Source organism: Paramormyrops kingsleyae, chromosome 25, assembly GCF_048594095.1.
Source record: "Paramormyrops kingsleyae isolate MSU_618 chromosome 25, PKINGS_0.4, whole genome shotgun sequence".
Lineage (NCBI taxonomy): Eukaryota > Metazoa > Chordata > Actinopteri > Osteoglossiformes > Mormyridae > Paramormyrops > Paramormyrops kingsleyae.
The window spans coordinates 1,345,749-1,366,535 of record NC_132821.1 but is presented as its reverse complement, the minus strand read 5'-3'; the positions used below and the strand labels follow the sequence as shown (position 1 = coordinate 1,366,535).

Here is a 20,787-nt window from a genome sequence, read left to right as displayed (position 1 = left end):
CAATGTTTGCTGGGTATGATTGCGAACGTATCGCAAATGCTTTTATTTTCTAGACACATGCTGCCGGACTGGTTAAATTTTCTCAAGTATTAATGGTGTCGGTGCACTAGCTTTTTGTGTGTTAGATATGGGTTCTTTTAACAGATGTGTTCATTTTTAATTCGTTGCGTTGTACATGTATATTTTAAGGGCCAATGATATTTTTTCAATTTGGAAGTAAACATCAACTATTATTTTTTTAAACTAGCATGTAGTTTAAATTACTGTCACGTCACAGGGCGGAAGCAAGCGACGGGACTCCAGGAATAGGGGAACACCGGGTTTAATTGCACACAAGGCAGGCGAAAACACATTGACAATACAATGACCGGACTGGGGAAACAAACAGAAACGCAGACTAAATACAATGGACTAATTGACAACGACGAGGAGCGGACGATCGGGGCACGCCCCAGGGGAGGCAACGGACGCGACGAGACCGGGAACACGGGACCTGGAGAGACAAAAAAGAACATCTCAACGGGGCACAGGGAACAGTATGGACACACAGAACTGGCACAAGGTGGACAACTCAAACAATAAGTCACAAACCACGGGGAACGCAGACAAACACAAAGACACCATCGACGGAAACATGGGATCCGGGGACACTAAGGGCGCATTTCCACCGCACAAAGTACGGTACTTTCGCTTTTCCATTGACTTCCGGTCGAGTACCAGTACCGAAATCTCGAGTACCGAAAGTGCCAAACCAGTTGGGGTACTCCTTTGGTACTTCGGTACTTTGGGGTGTCGATTGGTTATGCAAATATCCTGCCGCTGAAACACAAAATACAACCGCCACTTTTGAAACACACAGCGAACAGAGCGATCACAGCGAGAAACAAAATAAAAAGCAGTGGAAACAAAAATATAAAAAAGTAAAATGGAAGGATGGACAAACGAGGAAACACAGGCTTTAATCGCCATATGGTCGGATGAACAGATCCAGTGGGATTTGGATGGCACGACTTGAAATAAAAAAGTTTTTGCCGCTCCCGGTGTTCCGGGCAATTCAGTTTCCCTATGTTTCTCCTATCTATCAGGAAATAATGTTTCCCCTAATATTAAAGCAAAGAGGTATGTGAAATGTCTGAAAATCACTCAGGTACATTATTACATGTGAATACAGTAGATCGTCACGCATGATATAGTCTTATAAGCAATACTATACCGTTTTCATCAAGAAATATCTCTATCCAGAGAATTAAGTAATTTCATTTATTATCTGTAAAAACAAAAAACATAGAAAAGGGGTGTGATGTTTTAAAATTAATATATGGCCTGTTTACCTCAAGAGCTTCGTAAAAAGACATGAAAACAACAGCTAAACTGTGTACAAATCAGCACGCGACAGGGGAAACATAGGGAAACTGAATTGCCGGTGTTCCGGGCAATTCAGTTTCCCTATGTTTCCCCCTGAAATGCGCGTTCACGATCTAATTTGAAATCAATACGCTAGATGGCAGACTTCCGAGAATTTCAATCCGGGTTTTGAAGCCTTTCTATATACATAAGTATTCCGTTCACCATATACGTTTTAAACGTCAAGTAACCACGATTGTATTTCTTTCCTGTTTATATGTCATTGTGTATTATACCAGATTTACAATAAATTAAAAAAGACATACGTTAATAAACAGCTGTCATGAAATGCTCGTATCGTCTTGGAAGAATTTGCTTCTATAACACGATTGCTATGAACCAACACATAAATAATGACTCGTATAAATAGTTTGGATTATGAGCAGTGTAAATCTATCATATTGATCTACATACAGAAGTTCGTGATACTGGATTTTATTTTATTTTTTCTATTATTATTGATTATTATTAAGTACTGCTTGGTTGCACTGAGCTGTCTATGCATCTATGTTATACTGACAGTGAAATACTCTCCAAAGTACCGCTCTCACTGCTAATATACAGGGGAAACCGATTTGCCCAGTGGCCAGGCAAAATGGTTCCCCCCTGCTATAAGGAATAAGCAGTAATTCCCAGGCACTATATTATCAAAGACAAATGCAATATTACAGTTGTTTTACTATGTACAATCATTTATTCTTGAACATATTTTTTGAACATCTGAACAACACACAAAAACAAAAATATCTTTTACATTAAAAAAATATGTATAGCATCTTGAATGTCTCAGACCTTTTTATTCACACAACATAAAAAATCCAGGTCTGTTGAATGTTTAGACCTATTTTTCAATGCAACACAAAAACATCCAGCTCCGCTGAATTAAAATAAATAAATAAGTACATAAATAGACAGATAAATAAATAAATAACACAACATAAAGCAACACTCTGGTCTGTTTAATTAAAATAAATAAAATTCCAAAATAATACGCTGAATTGTTCAGGCCTTTTTATTAACACCAGCCACAAAAAAAGTCCAGGTCTGTTGATGGGCTGCCAGCACAAGACAGATGGAACCACCTGTCGCATCCATTACAGGCAATCTGGGTGAAAGTAGAAATTATTGACATAGAAAAAATAATTAAAAAAACATCCTAGCTCATATAATTTGAACTTTTTTGGGTCAACCTCAGTGACATCCTAATAGAAGCAGATCTATGCTGAAAATAGTTATTTGTTAGCAAAATGCTGACAGGAACCATTGTTATGGTTATACTAATGTCTTTCATATAAGTACCTAATTAGCAGCAGTTCCATGGCACATATAAATAAATTAAAACTGAACATTTTAAGTGTGAAGAAAAATGTCCTATTCTTAGATAAGCTAAAAGAAAAGCTGTTAGTAATGTAGTTATCAGTCTTTGTGTCCAGTATTACTGAGTAAAATGTAAAGTGAATATATCAATTCTGCCATACCCATGAGTTGTCGCCATTTATTTCACCACAGGTACAACAGACTTCGCTCAAGTCATCTGTTATGTGCAACAAGAAATACAATTATTTGTAGTACAATATTGAAAGCATTCAGTGCATGTGCATATTTTTTCACCTTGGAACAAGCAGCAGACTACTTTACAGTTATCACCAGAAAAACAATTATTTACATGTTTGCAGCATATGCAATAAAAAATGTATGCTACAACAGATAGCCAGACTGACTGAGATACAATCTTGACAGTATTTACCTGATTCTGCCAGAACACATCTTGCGATTTCTTTCCTGAATGCGTCAATAGTCTTGTGTGAATTGCAAAACCACAAAGGGATGCCTTTCAGTAGTCGTTCTGCAAACTGGCAAGATTACGTCATTAGTAAGGCTTCTCTTCTAGACAAAATGCATACCTGAGTACTTTCTTCTTACCTTACACACAAATACTCCACAAGATGTTCCATCCTTCTGTAAGGAGTGTGGAGATGTGTCACACCTCCAGTGTGACACATTGCAGCCTTTATTCCTCATAAAGGCTCTTTAAAAAAGAAAATAATTTTATACCTGCCATGAGTAAGTAAAGTAATTTCAATCTCAAATTGTGTAAAGAATTTGCTGGAACTCATACATTTGAAAGTAAGCACTTCTTGATTAAATTTGACACATGACCTAAACATTTTCCATGCTGTATCACCAGTTCTGTCATGAGGTTTGCCTAATATGTCTTTTCCCTTACTGCACCAGAAATGTTAAGAAGAAGACTCCTCATGCCCTGCCTCAACATTTACAGCATTTAGCTGATGCTCTTATCTAAAGTGACATACATTCTGTGATTATAAGGAGGGTCTCCCTGAATTAAATAAGGGTTGCTCAGGGCCACAATGACTGGTATGGGAATCAAACTTAGATAGTTGCCTGCTTTAACCATTAGACTATTTCCAGCAACAAATAAAAGAAGATGTATTTGTGTGACAGGATATATGGCAAATATTTTTAGTAAATTAATTTCATTTCCTGGCCTCTAGGTTCTTATGGTACAACGTAGCTCATCTTTCTTACCTTGTGGCATCAAGACACTTTGACATCTTGGCCTTTGACTCTCCCATTGAATCCAAAAGAACTGTTTTTTTGAGGGATGGATACATAGCCTAAAAGAAAAAAACAAAACATGGTATATCTGAATAATTTGTTAAATAAATTGAGCTAAATGATTCTGTTTAATAAATTCATTCATATTTAATCATGCAAACTTTAAGCATAATCATTACAAGTCATTATACTTACAGCAAGACTCCAGTGTCCATGTTCACCTATAACCCCAAGAATGATTTCGAATTCGGTAGGGTCCCACTAAATAAAAGAGACAATGCATTTTATCTACACTAGTTTAATATTCTATTCTATCTAGTCCAACACATTTCATAACATTGAACAGGATATCAGGTCATTCAAAACATGTAAATGATTGGAAATTTACCTTTCTAAGGATGTTATATGATTGCCGCCATACTTTTCTCATGGCAAATGAATCAATCAGGAAAGCCTTTTCCTCTTTCTCCTGGTTGTTCTTCCTCACCATAGCATATATGTATGCATTTATAACCTTTGAGACAATTTAAAATATTCACATAAAAGCGACAGATTTCAGTTAATTCTGTTGCCCAAAATAGTTCAAATAAATGTCCTAACCTCACTCTCTAGTTCTCTTCCAGGTGCCATACGTGCAATGTCAAAACTGAACACTTTGTAGGCCCCAATTCTGGACAATATCACACATCTATTATCAGTCGAACTGGTTGACCAAGCCTGTTCAATGCCTAAAAAATAAGTTACATAAAAGTTAGACATGCGAGTCTGTAGATAACATATAATAATATAGAACATTTCAAGAAAAACTTTATTGAACACCAGATAAAGATGTTGTTTTCAAAGAATGCTTTGTCTACTTACTCTTATCAAATTTGGAGAGAGACGATCCAGGAGAATGAAGGCTGAGGTCTGCGGGTCCAGGAGAGGGAGGGCTGAGGTCTGCGGGTCCAGGAGAATGAAGGCTGAGGTCTGCGGGTCCAGGAGAGGGAGGGCTGAGGTCTGCGGGTCCAGCAGAGGGAGGGCTGAGGTCTGCGGGTCCAGCAGAGGGACTGCTTGGGTCTCCAAGTTCAGGAGAGGGAGAGCTGAGGTCTGCGGGTCCAGCAGAGGGAGGGCTTGGGTCTGCAGGTCCTTGAGAGTGAAAGCTTGGGTATGTGCTTTTATCTACTGGACCCACAGAAGCACCAGAGGGATATAGTCTATGTGGGACACGTGGACTGTCTTCCATGTAATGGATCAAGTGATCCAGGTTTATTTTGCTAAATTTGATCCCTTGGTCATTAATCAAGTCAGCATTCTTTCGTTGAATTTCTGTTATTTTAAATGGCCCAAGAAGATCTGGATCTAATTTTCCTCCCTTTCTTTGCTGACTTCTTATGTTTTTCCTGAGCACTTTATCCCCCACTTTAAAATTACGAGATGTCATATCCCTATGTTGGTCCGTTTTGGCTTTTATTTTTTGTCTTGATACTTTCATATTTTTTTTGACCACTTCAAAGACCTTTTCCTGCAGCTGAAGAGCAGGGTTGACAGCCTCAATCTGAATGGCTTGCTCCACTGTTTCATTGACCTTTATTAAATGCATAAGACATAACGAAATTAAAAAGAAGATATTTTTGCATAAACGTAACTTTTAAAATAAACTGAATATCTACTCACTTCGAATGTTTGTGGCACCTCTGAAAAGTATCGTGCTTCCCTTCCAAAAAGCAAATAGTAAGGGGAGTATTGAGTTGTAAGTTGCTTTTTGGTTCTTATGCTGAATGTAACGGCATCCAGATAGCGATCCCATTGGTTTGGTTCACCTTGATAAAGCTTTGCCAAAGCCCTGATTAACACAACATTAACAGTTAATTAATATAAGAATTAAGTAATATAACATGATGAATGTCATGTACAGTACATACACATATACATACACCGGTTCACAAATCCACGGTTCAGATCGTATCATGGTTTTGGGGCACAGTTCGGTTCACTCACTATTATATATATACACATACACACACACACACACACACAAACACACACACACCTCTGTATGGTCCCATTCATTTTTTCAACCAAACCATTGGTCTGGGGATGGTATGGAGAACAAAAACTCCGGTCGATTCCAAAGATGCTGCAGACTTCTTTGTTGACCTAGTTAAGAATATATATGTTAATTTTTTTCAATTCATAATAAATACTATGATCTGCAAAATAAATTACCACTAAATGTAGAACTTTGATGTTAAGTAAACACCAACGATTAGAACGGGATCAGCATTTCACACTAAAGTATAATCTTTAATAACTTGTTAAGAACAAGTATATATAGCCATGGAAAAAATTTAGAGACCACTTCACTTTTCTTCGTGTTCATTGCTTTTACAATTTGTTGGAGTGTGTCTGTATAAAATGTAAATGTTACTATTGTTCTATACACTATTGACCACACCCAGTTCAAAATTGCAAATTTAAAAAAAGGTTTGGAAAAAATAATTAATAGCAAATGTATATAATGTATTATACTTAGGAAATGACAAACTAAACAACAGTCATACACACACACACACACACACACACACACACACACATATATATATATATATATATATATATATATATATATATATATATATATATATATAAATAACTAACCTTGTTTACAAATTCCCTTCCCTGATCTGTCAGAATCCTTTTCGGTGCACCAAATCTGTAGCAAAAGTTCACTATGCACATAGTGACATCTTCAGCATTTTTCGATGGCAGTGGAAATGTTTCCACCCACTTCGTGAAATAATCTATCAGCACACATATGTACTGGTTTCCCCTGTCCGTCATGGCCAATTTGCCCACAAGATCCATGCCAATTAACTCCCATGGTTCAGTTACCTGTCAGACAAAATGTCATATATCAAAAAAATATATCAGTTGTTCAATTTAAAAGTCATCCAACATACTAATCAAAAATCAAATAATGAAGACTTACAATGATGGGTGTGTGCTCTTCTATGGATTTGACAGTCTTCTTTGATTGACATTCTGAGCATTGTTTAATCTGTAGTTAGAAAAAGAACATCTATTATGTTATTAAGAGAAAATATATTAGAAATAAAAATAGTGAATTATAGTGCATTCCTGAATTAATTCAGTAAAGTGCCATAGGTTGTTATACATTGCACGCAAAGTATTGAATGAAGCTCTAAGTTCAGGATTAATAACATACTTTTGTTGCTACTCTATGTAAAAGACTAAAAATAATATTAACAGTAATACAATGAATAACCCAAACTGATATTAATAATAACATCAAAACACAGATTAATTTAAGCACCTTGCAAGACATTTTTCCTTATGTCAGAAGGTCACGATGAAGTGTTTAAACTATGGTTTTGTAAGCTGTAGCATTACTGTACATGATTCACAAATGCTATTATTGATTCATTTTAGCCTGTGTGTAGTACTTAGTAATTACTTTTTATTGGTGGGTGGTAATGAACAATATTTAGTCCAACTTTTACACTTGTCTGTGATGATTAAAAACTGTGCAGTATCACAGTGCAGTTAATTTTTGTCAGTGGGACAAGATAACTGTTAATATAATAATGTACAAGAAAAAAAGAACTAACCCAGTTTCGAATATCAACTGTCATCCCAGGCCAATAATATCTATTGCAAATGGCGTCTTCGGTTTTCTCCTTTCCACTGTGTCCACCTGTTGCACTAGCATGGAACTCCCTGAAAACACTGTCTGCCTCGTCAGCGCCTTTCACAACCTTTACTAAATGTTCTTGACCCGTTTCCTTGTGTCGATTATAAAACAGGGCTCCATCTGTAGATTGGAAAAAAAAGACTAAATGACGATTTGTAATTAATTTATGATTTGTGATTCTACCGTACAGCACAACAGACCTATGAACTCTATCAAGGGATTATGTTTACCTTGCATGGGTGTCGCTGCCATTAAATCTGAGGGGGACGTGTCCCCCTCACATTTCATAATTATTCGTTTGGACCCCCCCCACATTTAACTTAAAATATTAGTTCACCCAGACCCCCCGCCAGTGTGTCCCCGCCACATTCAAAATGTTTCTGACGCCCCTGTTACCTCGTACAACATATTTCCGTGCTCGGCGCCGAATAACAAATTTTTCTGCCTTGCTTAATTGCTTGGGATAATTCCCCGTAGTGATGTAAGTAAATAAAATCTCGAATTGTACTGGATCCATCTTCCAGAAATGCTGCGCAGCACACAAAAACACAAGCCTAATGTTGTGCACCTTTTCGATATCTCGGGCCTATTTGCAGCATATGTATTAGTGCGTCGGTGAATCACGTTCTAAGAAGCGCAGTTAAAGCGCAGTGAAAAAACGTGCGTTACAATGTTACCATTCTATCAAAAATGTAAATAAACATTTATGTCACTTGGTTAAATACATTATCAAAATTAAATTGCACATATCTGGCAATGGTGTATGCAGGGTTCCTGATTTTAGAATAATGTAAAATATATATGTAAATAGTACACTGTAACTGGCGCATTAGAATCAATGTTTATGTGTTACAGTTGTATATAAATTAGTGCCGATATAACCGTCAGTATCACATGGACCTATAGACAGATCAGTGTGCTCAATATAGTGCCTGGGAATTACTGCTTATACCATATAGCAGGGGGGAACCATTTTGCCTGGCCACTGGGCAGATTGGTTTCCCCTGTATATTAGCAGTGAGAGCGGTACTTTGGAGAGTATTTCACTGTCAGTATAACATAGACCTATAGACAGATCAGTGTGTTCAATATAGTGCCTGGGAATTACTGCTTATACCACATAGCAGGGGGGAACCATTTTGCCTGGCCACTGGGCAGATTGGTTTCCCCTGTATATTAGCAGAGAGAGCGGTACTTTGGAGAGTATTTCACTGTCAGTATAACATAGATGCATAGACAGCTCAGTGCAACCAAGCAGTACTTAATAATAATCAATAATAATAGAAAAAATAAAATAAAATCCAGTATCACGAACTTCTGTATGTAGATCAATATGATAGATTTACACTGCTCATAATCCAAACTATTTATACGAGTCATTATTTATGTGTTGGTTCATAGCAATCGTGTTATAGAAGCAAATTCTTCCAAGACGATACGAGCATTTCATGACAGCTGTTTATTAACGTATGTCTTTTTTAATTTATTGTAAATCTGGTATAATACACAATGACATATAAACAGGAAAGAAATACAATCGTGGTTACTTGACGTTTAAAACGTATATGGTGAACGGAATACTTATGTATATAGAAAGGCTTCAAAACCCGGATTGAAATTCTCGGAAGTCTGCCATCTAGCGTATTGATTTCAAATTAGATCGTGAACGCGCATTTCAGGGGGAAACATAGGGAAACTGAATTGCCCGGAACACCGGCAATTCAGTTTCCCTATGTTTCCCCTGTCGCGTGCTGATTTGTACACAGTTTAGCTGTTGTTTTCATGTCTTTTTACGAAGCTCTTGAGGTAAACAGGCCATATATTAATTTTAAAACATCACACCCCTTTTCTATGTTTTTTGTTTTTACAGATAATAAATGAAATTACTTAATTCTCTGGATAGAGATATTTCTTGATGAAAACGGTATAGTATTGCTTATAAGACTATATCATGCGTGACGATCTACTGTATTCACATGTAATAATGTACCTGAGTGATTTTCAGACATTTCACATACCTCTTTGCTTTAATATTAGGGGAAACATTATTTCCTGATAGATAGGAGAAACATAGGGAAACTGAATTGCCCGGAACACCGTAATACCAAGCCGCTTGGAAGAAATGGGGCACACGCGAAACACCGAACAATGCCGCTTGAAAATCAAAAAACATAATTAAATAATAAGTAAGTGTACCTACGTAAATGTAATTGATGGCAGCATGATTAGGATTTTACTAAATCTTATACTGTGACAGAAGCTGTCATAACAATAAACCGCATTTTCCAGCCTCAACTGTTAGTTTTAAATTTCTGCTAAGAAAAGTAGCGGCTCCCAAGCGGATGGTTGGGGCTTCCTCTGGTGCGTCTCCCTGTCCGCGTTTCTTCCGCTTTTTCTTTTGCCGCCTATGATCTGTCTTAGATGTTTGAGCTGACCCATGCAAACATGTACACAGACCACCACACACACACATACACAAAACCTTCCTGATTCATTTAGTTTAATAAATACTCAATATCCAACCATTAACACAAATAGTGACATCCATGCCTTACATGCCAAGTAAAAAGGATCTAATGTTTTCTTTGATTTCATGTTGTCATATATGGTTTTAATTGTTAAGATGTCTTAATTCAGTTGAATAAATGAGTAGGCTACTGTGTTTATTAGGGCGGTCCACGGCACTATGGAAAATTTTGAATTTCATTAAAACCCACCTCCACAAGTTTAAATATGTTCTATCAGATGTAGTAAAGATATGATGTAAATATGGAGCAAATTGAACTACATTTAGAGGTCGCTCAAGGTCCCACAAGTTTGTTGTGGACTCAGATTAAGACAATTTGCCAAAATTCTAGGGTAAAATCAAATGAAAAAATTATCATCTCTTTAATTGCAAGTACTGTCATTAAATGGGAAGATGAAGGCGCAAAATTTCTTGGCTAAGGACCCAAGAGAATGGAATGACGACCCTTCGTACCAGGAACTTCAAACAGCAGCGTCAAAAATGAAGGTCGTGAATGATTGTGCAGAGAGAGCCATTGCATTGATGCAGCAATACAATTCATCCCTGACCAAGAACGAGGAGCAGAAGCAGTATCTCCTACGTTTGGTTGAAAGACACAGAAAGAAATATCCAACCTGCGCCAAGTCTACCCTTCTGAAAACGGAGTCGGGACAGCAACAGTGCGACACTGATGATAAAGAACATTAGAACGTTATGGGACAATATATAACAGTAAGAGTCCAGACAACCTGAATCCAAGATAGTATCAGCTAATTTGACATGTTTCTTCTGTTCTTTTTCACTCATGGAAATTCTAATTCTGTTTACTGCATGTTTTCCTTGTTTTATTGCATACAATTACACAATACAATATAGCTGTTGCAGTGTTGCATTACTACCAGCTTGAGCGACCTCTAAATAATGACCAATCATAATAAAATTTGGCAGACACATTTGTAATAAGGGGAAGAATAAAATTAGGGTTGTGGAGGGAAAGCTGTGTGAAGTTGTTAATTTTGGACCACCCTAGTGTTTATCCATAATGATGTTTGATGCATTACATTTTGTAAAACAAATCAGTTTTATTATTATACATAGAAAGTACATTTTAAGTTGAGGGAACTTAAATGATGAGTTGGAAAAACTAATATTTTTAAGGCAACCAAGGAAACCTTTTGGAATTGTTAGCACAACGTAAGATATTTTGATAAATTAATTAAAGTTTTAGTTCAGGAAACCTAAAAAACTACATCAATACAACTACAATCAAAGTTGACTAAACTTCAAATTTATAGTTGTTTAAATGCACCCAAACATGTCAACCTGATAAATACTCCTATGTTATACTAACAAAAGGTGGAGTAGTTTTTTGTTGGTGTAAATTGACTTTTAATGTTGAGTTAAATTACTAGAAATGTTCAATTAACATTAAATTTTAAGGCAACCAGGTTACTTCTAGATTTAAGTTGAAACAACAAACCATTTTTAACAGTGTAGACATTAATGACGGATCTGGGGAGTACTGACTCAGACGTGGACTAAATACACAGGATAGGTAGAAAATAACAGGCAACAGGTGATGACAATCAGGAAGTAACACGAGGTAACGAGGGGGCGTGGCACACACGAGGAGCGAACGAGCAGGTCATGACAATAGGGAAATAATATCCTACATCTGTATTTATAGTAAATTGATATGCATCCTTTATCCATGTTAAGCTCAAATACTTTAATAGAAAAAAACACTTTAACGCACATAACATATATACATGCATAGTAAAACAGTATATATATAAACTTTGATTCTTTATGCATTTCTCTGAAAGGACACCATGTAAAGCTGCTTCTTGTTTATTTGGTGTCGTTGAAGTGACAGGCTAGGGTGCTCAGGCTGACTTGCCTGATGTTGCTAAAAATCATACGATCATTTATGATGTGGCTTTGAATTTCTCTTAGCCTTATTTCATTATTTGCCAAAAAACAAATTTATAATTTATAATTAATTGTTCCTCAATTCGATTTCTTCCACCACACTGAACTTGTCTTTCAAGCCTTTAATAAAACAAGTGTAATGTAGATATTGGTCAGATTCTAGTACAGTTGTCTGTAAAATGCATGTGCCATAAAAGTAATATTTACAGTATATTTCATTTGAATTTTGGATTACATATACAGAGTGTGTGTTGTGTTGATTACATACCTATTCTCAAGGTGATATGTCTGAATAACAGAGGCAACAGTAAGACGACTCATGTTGGGCTGTACCCTCTGTCCAGCCTCTCTCATTGTCAACCCATGATTTATGACATGGTCAACTAATGTTGCTCAGATCTCATTCAAAAGTGCTGGTCTTCTTTGTCTTTGTTGTCCTCCTCCAGCTTTACCCCTACCCCTCACTCTTCCTCCACCTCTTTCTGGTGCTTCCATGGTTGTTGAACAATTGTAAATCTGGGGTGTATAGTCTTCAAATTCTGATTGTGGATTTAACTAATTGAGCAATGAGGTTCTTGGCCCAGTGGCACGTGTGAGTGGCCAATTGGCTCACTGGTGTGGTTGTTTGAATGGCTGTGTTTAAGAATGACAAAAAAGTGACTTTGTGCCTGATTCCAGTGTCTTACTTAGAGACATGTGTGTAGGGGGATGCAGAAGGTGTCATGTTCAATTGCAAATTGTGTGCAAAGGTAGATTATGTGTTTAGAATTTTGCGAACATGAGGGTACATTTTGAGGTGTCAGTCTTTGAGTGTCAGTTTTTAAAGTTGGGCTTTACATTTGATTCTAGTGTATTAGCAACTGAAAAAAACTTTAATTGTTAGCCAGGTTGATGTATAATTATGCTTCTGTACATTCTCTTATGTCAGGGGTGGCCAATCCTATCCACAAAGGGCTGGTGTGTATGCAGGTTTTTGGGATAAACTGTAGGTCAGCTGTTCAAACCCAGGTGTGAGGACTCTTCAGCCAATCAGTCCTGTAATTAGTAATCTAATTAGGGAGTTGCAGCGAAAACCCGCAGACACAACGGCCCTTTGCGGATAAGATTGGCCACCCCTGTCTTGTGTTTTCTGGGGCAATCCTTTACGAATGGAACCAAGTTTACGATAAACTGGTTTCTCTACTTAGTAACACTGTCAGGGATCCGGGCGGCTCGGGTGCGAGAACAAGGCATGGTGCAGGCACAGAAAGGATGGCAAATGACCCACTTGCGGCTCAGAGACAGACGGGGGTTTATTAAATATAACAGAAAACACTATAAACACAAAGAAACCAAAAGGACCACGAGGGGTCAAAACTAAAGGGGAAAATTAAAGACTTAATATCACAAAACAAAAACTAGGAAGGAAAATAGGATGCAGATCTAACCAAACTAACCAAGACAAGCAACAACCCACACATAGACAATGAACCACTGGGGAACTGAACAGAAGCAGGAACTAATACTAAAGGGGTAACGCGACTAACACAGGACAGGTGAGACTAATTAACAAAGACCAGGGAAACAGGGCACAGGTGAAACTAATAAACTCAAAGGAACTAAAAAACAGGGAAACTAAGAACTAACCAAGGAAACAGAAACCAACACTAGGGAACTAAACAGGTAAAGACACAAGCAGGGGCACAAGGAACAAAACCAAAACCAACTACAAAATCAGACACAAGGACTAACGTAACTCAAATGAAACACTAGGGAACAAAATTCAAAAACAGAGGAGGCGAGATTCAAACACAGGACAGAAGGGTACACAGACAACCATATACTCAACACATTGAGCCACATGACCAGACAGGCAACAGGGGAGAACAAAGACTAACATAAAGAACGGGATGACCAGCAACACCTGCTGGTCAAACGGGGAAGGGACATGGAAGGACCATAGCAGGGGCTGACCCTGACAAACACTTTACTTAAAGCAGACATATAAATGTATTATAGATACCTTCATAATACATTGTAATGTACTCATAAAGTATTATAACACGGCTATAAATAATTCTAAAAAGGCATAACTCATTATAGCTATGTTTACAATTTTTCTGAATTGCTAAAACACTATATTTCTGCCAATTGCCAAAACTTAGTTATTGAATTTAAGTGATGGTTTTTAGATATATTGGTAAGCAGAGTGATACATCCAATGTGAAATATCCAAGTGCGCTTATACTCTGATAGCAGCACTCATAGCACATCTCTTGTCCAATCAGATTCCTTGGTTGCAACTAACTTGTATGAAATGCATTATGAAGGTATTTATACTGCATTATAGCTGACTGCTTTAAATCAAGCATTACCCTCCACTCCATTAATCTTCCTATATGCAATGAAATTGTTGAATATGCAATGAGTTGTGCATCAGTTGAATGCAGCTGTCACGCCCAGCTTGTCCGATCCTCGTGTGTGCCACGCCCCCTCATTACCCACGTGTACTACCCTGATTGTTCCCAGCTGTTTGATGTTAGTTTTGGCCTGTTTAGTGTATATCAGTTTCCCAGATCTGTCATTAACGTTTGTCCTGTGCTGTTCTCCGTGCGTCCAAATAAACCCAATTTACCCGTATTTACGACTCCGTTCGTCTGCTTCCCCACTTCCTTGTTGTTTGCTTGTGCATCGATGTGACAGCAGCAACAGTACAGTTTTTTAATCTGAATGCCCACTTAGACATTTATAAATACAAAACTGAACCTTTACAAAACTTTGAAGGGACACTATGAGACACAGATAGAATTAGAATTATAAGCTCTTTGAAATATTTTGGGGAGAAGTGAAAAGCAGGTACAAATAAATATGTATGTAAATGGGTATTTAATGCCTCCTGTCTTTTCGTCTCTTGTTTTATAGTTACTGGATGACTGGGGAGCCCAATGATGATAGAGGAAATGAGGACTGTGCTGAGATATCTACAGAAAAAGACGCACTGAAGAATTGGAATGATCTGCCTTGCTCTGTAGAACGAAATTGGATTTGTGAGCGGGGAGAAGTTAATTAGGATCAACTAGAGATGGGCGATCCACGTTTTTTCAGTTCCGATCCGATTTCGATACACAACTGCCGATACCGATACAGATTCCGATACAAGAGCTCTTTTTACTTTGTTATACTTTACATATTATTTTTTTTAAGCTAGTAAATACAGATGGAAAAAATGTATGACAAAAAATATTTAATTAGGCTACTACAAACATACATAACGTACTGTTCCACCTCATTTGTTTTAAGCGTTTTTGAGGCATTTGCAGTTCAATATGAATATCTTCAAAGCAAATATAGATATACACAAGTGGCGAATGCTTAAAATTTTAACAGTTTTTCTCCCATTGGCATCAGCGCAGTTACACTTTTGTTGCGATGGCAGCCCCTCTTGTATCTCAAGCAACGAGTTCGCAAAACAGTCCAATTAAGTTAGCGACTCCCAAATCATCCATTGCTTTGTTTTGTCTCGCAGTTGCGTGCGCTTTGTTAAATGGGATTTTTACGGTGGCCGAGAGAGCTCAACACGCTGCAACTTCAAGAAAACACATGCAAACATAAAAAAACACACAACAAATTAAGAAAACGTCTCCATCAGTTTGACAACACAGGCGCTGCAAATACGGAAACACGCTGCAAACACACGAACGCGCAGCAAACACAAAAAACGCGCTGCAAACACAAAAAACGTGCTGCAAGCACAAAAAAAGCGCTGCAAATAGCAGGCACCACAACGGAAATGTTTCAGGGGGACCTCAAAAAGTGACGAACCCATCTGGGAGCTGATTATGGTGCGTTCCATTTGCCCTGGGAACTCGGATTCCGAGTTGGATTCCGAGTTTCAAAGCCGGAAGTGACGACATGCGCGCTCCCGTTTCTCGGAGATCCGAGAATGATCTCGGATAACGCAGAGGATCCCGAGTTCAGAATCGAAGATGGCTGCGCCCTTTATCAACAGAAGGGAAAGTTGTAGTTTTATCCTGTTTAAGCACTACTTCTCATTTCTGGCTCATTAAATCGGTCGCACACACTATACCGTCCAACTTATCTGTGGACGTGTTGCTACGGAGTTTTATACGTGAAGCACCGCGCGTAATGTGTTATCAAGTGATATGGCTAACAATGGCTACCAATTAACCGGTCTAGAATTGGATTTCATGATTAGTCGGATTATTTGTCGGATTTAAGGTAGTTCGGGCTAATTGTAAGTGAACGAAAATAAAGGCCATTTAAACTGAGGTACCTTAAATCCGACAAGTTGTCCGGCTAAGCAAAAAATCTTGCTTTTTCATATGGGTCGATGGTATTGCTACTTCTTTGGCAAATGGAACGTATCCAACTCGGTTTTTCCGAGTTTTTACCGGATGTGACGTAATCTCGGATTCCGAAAATCGGAATCCGAGGCAAATGGAATGCACGATTATTTGTTCAGTGGCTTTTGGTCAGAGCAGAGGTGTTGTGCGTGAACTAAAAGGTGTTTTTTTTTTAACAACCTGATCATACGATTCATTGGTCTTTTGGATATTATTAGACTAATCTGACGAATCACACACTTAACTGTGGAACGTTATTAATTTAATTGCCAATAAATATCTAAATAAATATATGCAAATAAATGGCAAAATTCTGCAGTGCTTCATTAATGGTTAAAATCAGGTCATAATTCATTATAGATTGATGGAAAAAAATATATTTTACAATTTATTCAGACCCCTTAATAATAATGAACAACGGAATACAAATAAAGCATGCTAAAATCGGTAACAGTTTTTTTTTTTTCAGATCAAAATGTATTGTCCGTTCTGTGGCTTTCAGCGGCCAACTTTGCACAAATTTTGTAGCTCATGTGGGCGAAATGTTACTTTTGTCGTGGAGAATGCCCCTAAACCTGCAGGTGAGGACCAGGTGTCATGCCAGGCTGTGCCCAGAGGTAATATGAACAAATAATCAGCTCCCAGATGGGTTCGTCACTTTTTGAGGTCCCCCTGAAACATTTCCGTTGTGGTGCCTGCTATTTGCAGCGCTTTTTTGTGTTTGCAGCACGTTTTTTGTATTTGCACCACGTTTTTTGTGTTTGCAGCGCGTTTTTTGTGTTTGCTGCGCGTTCGTGTGTTTGCAGCGCGTTTCCGTATTTGCAGCGCCTGTGTTGTCAAACTGATGGAGACGTTTTCTTAATTTGTTGTGTTTTTTTATGTTTGCATGTGTTTTCTTGAAGTTGCAGCGCGTTGAGCTCTCTCGGCCACCGTAGATTTTCCATTAAACGCTATTCCCACCTCAAAACCTTATTTTACATAGATTGCAAAACGCTGTGCTTCCGATTTCTGTTAAAAGCCTAAAATACTCCCAGATCGTCACGTCTTATCTTACGCTCCTCGTACTGCGAAGGGTATGCGCATGACCTCACAGCAGGCGGAAGTCACTGTACTCACACCCACTGAGTAGCAAAAAAGACTTAGCGGCAGTGATAGCGTTCGATTTGAATTCCGCAAAAACACACATGTAAAATGGGAAAGAGCTGTCGTGCGATTGATTGCCAAAAACTAAATAAGTAAGTATAGGACGTGGATCGGTCACGCATGGCCGATTCCCGATCCGTCAAATAGGTCTGGATCGGCGCCGATACCGATCCGAATATCCGTATCGGTGCATCTCTAGGATCAACACCAGACATATATAAAAATGATGATGATTATTTTTACATTAATAATAATAATAACAATAATAATAATATGACATTCCCTGCTAAGCAAATGTCTTTAGTTGTTGAAGCTGTTATGAAAATTAAGAGACAATATTCAATTTTCTTAAACATTTCTTTGGTGCTAGTCATGCTTTGTTTTGTATATTGGAATGCATTTTCAAGTGCTTACAGAAAAAATCTATAAGAAGAGCTAAAGTCCTTGGGCAGCAGGGGCATGGTGTTTTTGTCTCGATTACAGAAAACTTAATTCAAATATAATAAAAGACTCATCCTCTCACAAGAGTTGATTATGCATTGTATTAGGCTCTGCTTAGTTTTCTATCATTGACCTGAAAAATGGCTACTGGCAAGTGGATCTAACTGAATGGGATTCAGGGGAAAAAAATGGCGTTCACAATGGGAAGTGATTTATGACTTTAAGGTTATGCCCATGGTACTCACTTATGTGCCAGCAACATTATAAAGGCTGATGCTGCTGGTACTTCAGGGGCTTACTTGGAAGACTTGTCTGGTGTATCTAGATGATGTCGTTTTAATCCGCACATTAACTGACCAGCTAAAGCACTTAGAACAGTGTATACTGTATGTATACAATGGTACCTTAGAAAACAAAGTTAATTTGTTCCAGAAGGCCGGTCAAGTTGAGATTTGGTCGAGGTCCAAGTCGAATTTCCCTAGAAGAAATAATGTAAAGGAATTTAATCCATCCCAGACTCCCAAATGAGTGCCTATTTAAACCTATCTACCTGCCTAACTACTGATAAAAAGCTTTAACAATCAACATAAAACAAATATGCACATGAAACAGCTGACATGCAGTTTTCAGTCAAGTTGCAGCCTAATTTTGACTCATACAAGTTTTAGCAGGAACAGTCGTTTTCCAAAATTTCAGTCGAGGTACAAGTCGAAAAAAATTTGACAAACCCGTTCAAAGTCTGAGCTGCTAAAGGGGCTTTTGAGCTCCAAGGTTCTTCTGTATACTGTTTGTCCATGTTCGTCAAGGTTGTGTGTGTTGTTTTCTGCTGGATTAACAACAGTTATTGACAAAGCATAAAGAATTCTTTAGCATTTCAAAAAAAATTTAAGTAACTATGATCCATAGAGGAATGATCAGCTTTATCTAGTGAGAGGCGCTGCACAATTTCACCTTTATCTCACAGACACACACATGTGTGCTGTACAGTGGTTTAAGTAAATGACAATGTGCTCCTCTAGGCTAATCCTTTATTAAAATATAAGATTATTGCTAAATCGAAACCAGTTACCAAGCTTTGTTTAATGGTTTACCATTGGATTTATGTTTATTAATTATACTTGTTTTTTATTTCTTCTTATTCTTATGCCTACCATCAAGATTAAAACAGAGCTCGTGGCATTGCAGATTACATTCATGGTTGAGTGAAATTTTATTGTTTTCGGCATTTTTATTGTTTTGGGAGTTTTTGAAATTGGTGTATTAAACTTTGTTCCAGTGTTCTCTTAATGCTTTGTACAATAATCGTCTGATTGCTTTATTTTAATATTTCTAGGAATAATTCCTCACTCTCTATCCACTGCTCCCCCATGGTGTCACGATGGGAGACGTGGAAGCAGGAGCAGGGAGACATAGGATCAGGAACGAGGAATTAATTGTAATCAATGCTATTACAGGACATAGACACTTGTAATGTCAATGACTTGACTAGGGAAACAGACTTGAACGCGGACTGAAATAAACAAGACTAATTGGAAATAACAAGAAACAGCTGATGATATCGAGATTTCATACGAGGTTAATGATAGGGGCGTGGCTCACACGAGGATTGTATGAGGCGGGAGTGACAGAACTCCCCCCCCAACGGCGCATCTAAGGGGAGCGAAGGGACAAGACCAGGGACATGGGACCTGGAAAACAAAATCAAAACATCAACGAGGCACTGGGAACAGGACAGACACACAGAACAGACACAAAGGCAGTAACCAAGACAACAACTGACAAATGACGGGGAAAGCAAACAGTCACAGGGGGCGAGAGACAGCAGCTGGCGACCATGAGGCCGGAGGTAGGAGCAGGAGGGGACCTCGCAGGGGGCAAGAACACAAATGGAGGGACAGGCAGAAGAGGTGAGGAGGAAGTCGAAGGGGGCACCACGGGAGGTGAGGAGGAAGGTGAAGGGGACAGCAGTGAAGGGGAGGAGGAAGGCGAAGCCGTGGCAGGCGACAGTGCAGCCACAGCCGGCGAAGGCACAGTTGACCAACGAGTTGGCGACCAGTTGGAGCCAGGACCGAAGGCGGCCAAAGAGGCATTGGAGGGGGATCCACCGAGCAAGAGCCCGGGGAACTGCAGCTGACCGCTGAGCAGGAGCCAGAGGACCTGCAGGCGACCGCCAAGCCACAGCCACAGGGACTGAGCAGGAGCCAGGGGGCACGGCGGGTGGGACACGTCCCCGGCGCAGGTGTCCCAAGAGGTGGGGACCCGGTCAGGATTGACCACGCTGGGGTGATGGTCAGGGTGACCCCCCAGAGGGGTCCCATTCGAGCTCCTCCTCCATCTCCAATAAGGGAGGAGGAGTGATGGTCCATTAGTCGGGGACCTCCTTGGGCACAGGAGCCAGAGGCACGGAAGCAGAGTCTGGGGAATTAGGGATAGGGACTGGGATAGGCAGAGCAGGGACTTCAGGGGGTACAGCAGGAGTCACCAGAACAGGGGCATGAGTCACAGGAATATCGGGGGACGGATCATCATCCACCGACCCAGGAACAGCGGGGGGGCAGAGCATCGTCCGCTGGTACAGGAACCTCCAGGGGCACAGCCAGAACGGGCGGCGCAGGAATGAATTGGTAGCAGCGTACCCCCTGCTACCAACGACTCTTAATTAGTGTCTATAAATAGATTGCAATACCGCATGCATAAATATAAATACTGAAGTCGATTATTTCTCACCACCAAATGAATTTATT

At 38.9% G+C, this 20,787-nt stretch overlaps 1 protein-coding gene and 1 long non-coding RNA gene across 4 annotated transcripts in view; one reads left to right on the top strand and one right to left on the bottom strand.

Annotated features, from left to right (window-relative positions):
* LOC140582909 (uncharacterized) overlaps positions 1-15,673 on the top strand; it is a 42,513-nt gene extending 26,840 nt beyond the window's left edge. For 2 of the 3 annotated variants that reach the window (XR_011985714.1, XM_072707389.1), the window contains exon 6: positions 15,018-15,673. Coding sequence is in view for 2 of the 3 variants with exons in the window: in XM_072707389.1 (XP_072563490.1) it covers positions 15,018-15,165 (148 nt within the window). In the remaining variant the exon portion in view is untranslated. Of the gene's footprint in view, positions 1-277; positions 1,394-15,017 lie in introns of those variants that run through there. The other variant, XM_072707390.1, reaches the window with a different exon arrangement.
* Positions 2,209-4,022, bottom strand: LOC140582911 (uncharacterized). The gene is made up of 5 exons (XR_011985717.1): positions 3,955-4,022; positions 3,328-3,433; positions 3,152-3,257; positions 2,883-2,938; positions 2,209-2,509 (listed from the first exon to the last, which is right to left on the bottom strand). It is a non-coding gene; the product is annotated as an uncharacterized lncRNA (long non-coding RNA).
* Positions 15,674-20,787: the final 5,114 nt, after the last annotated feature.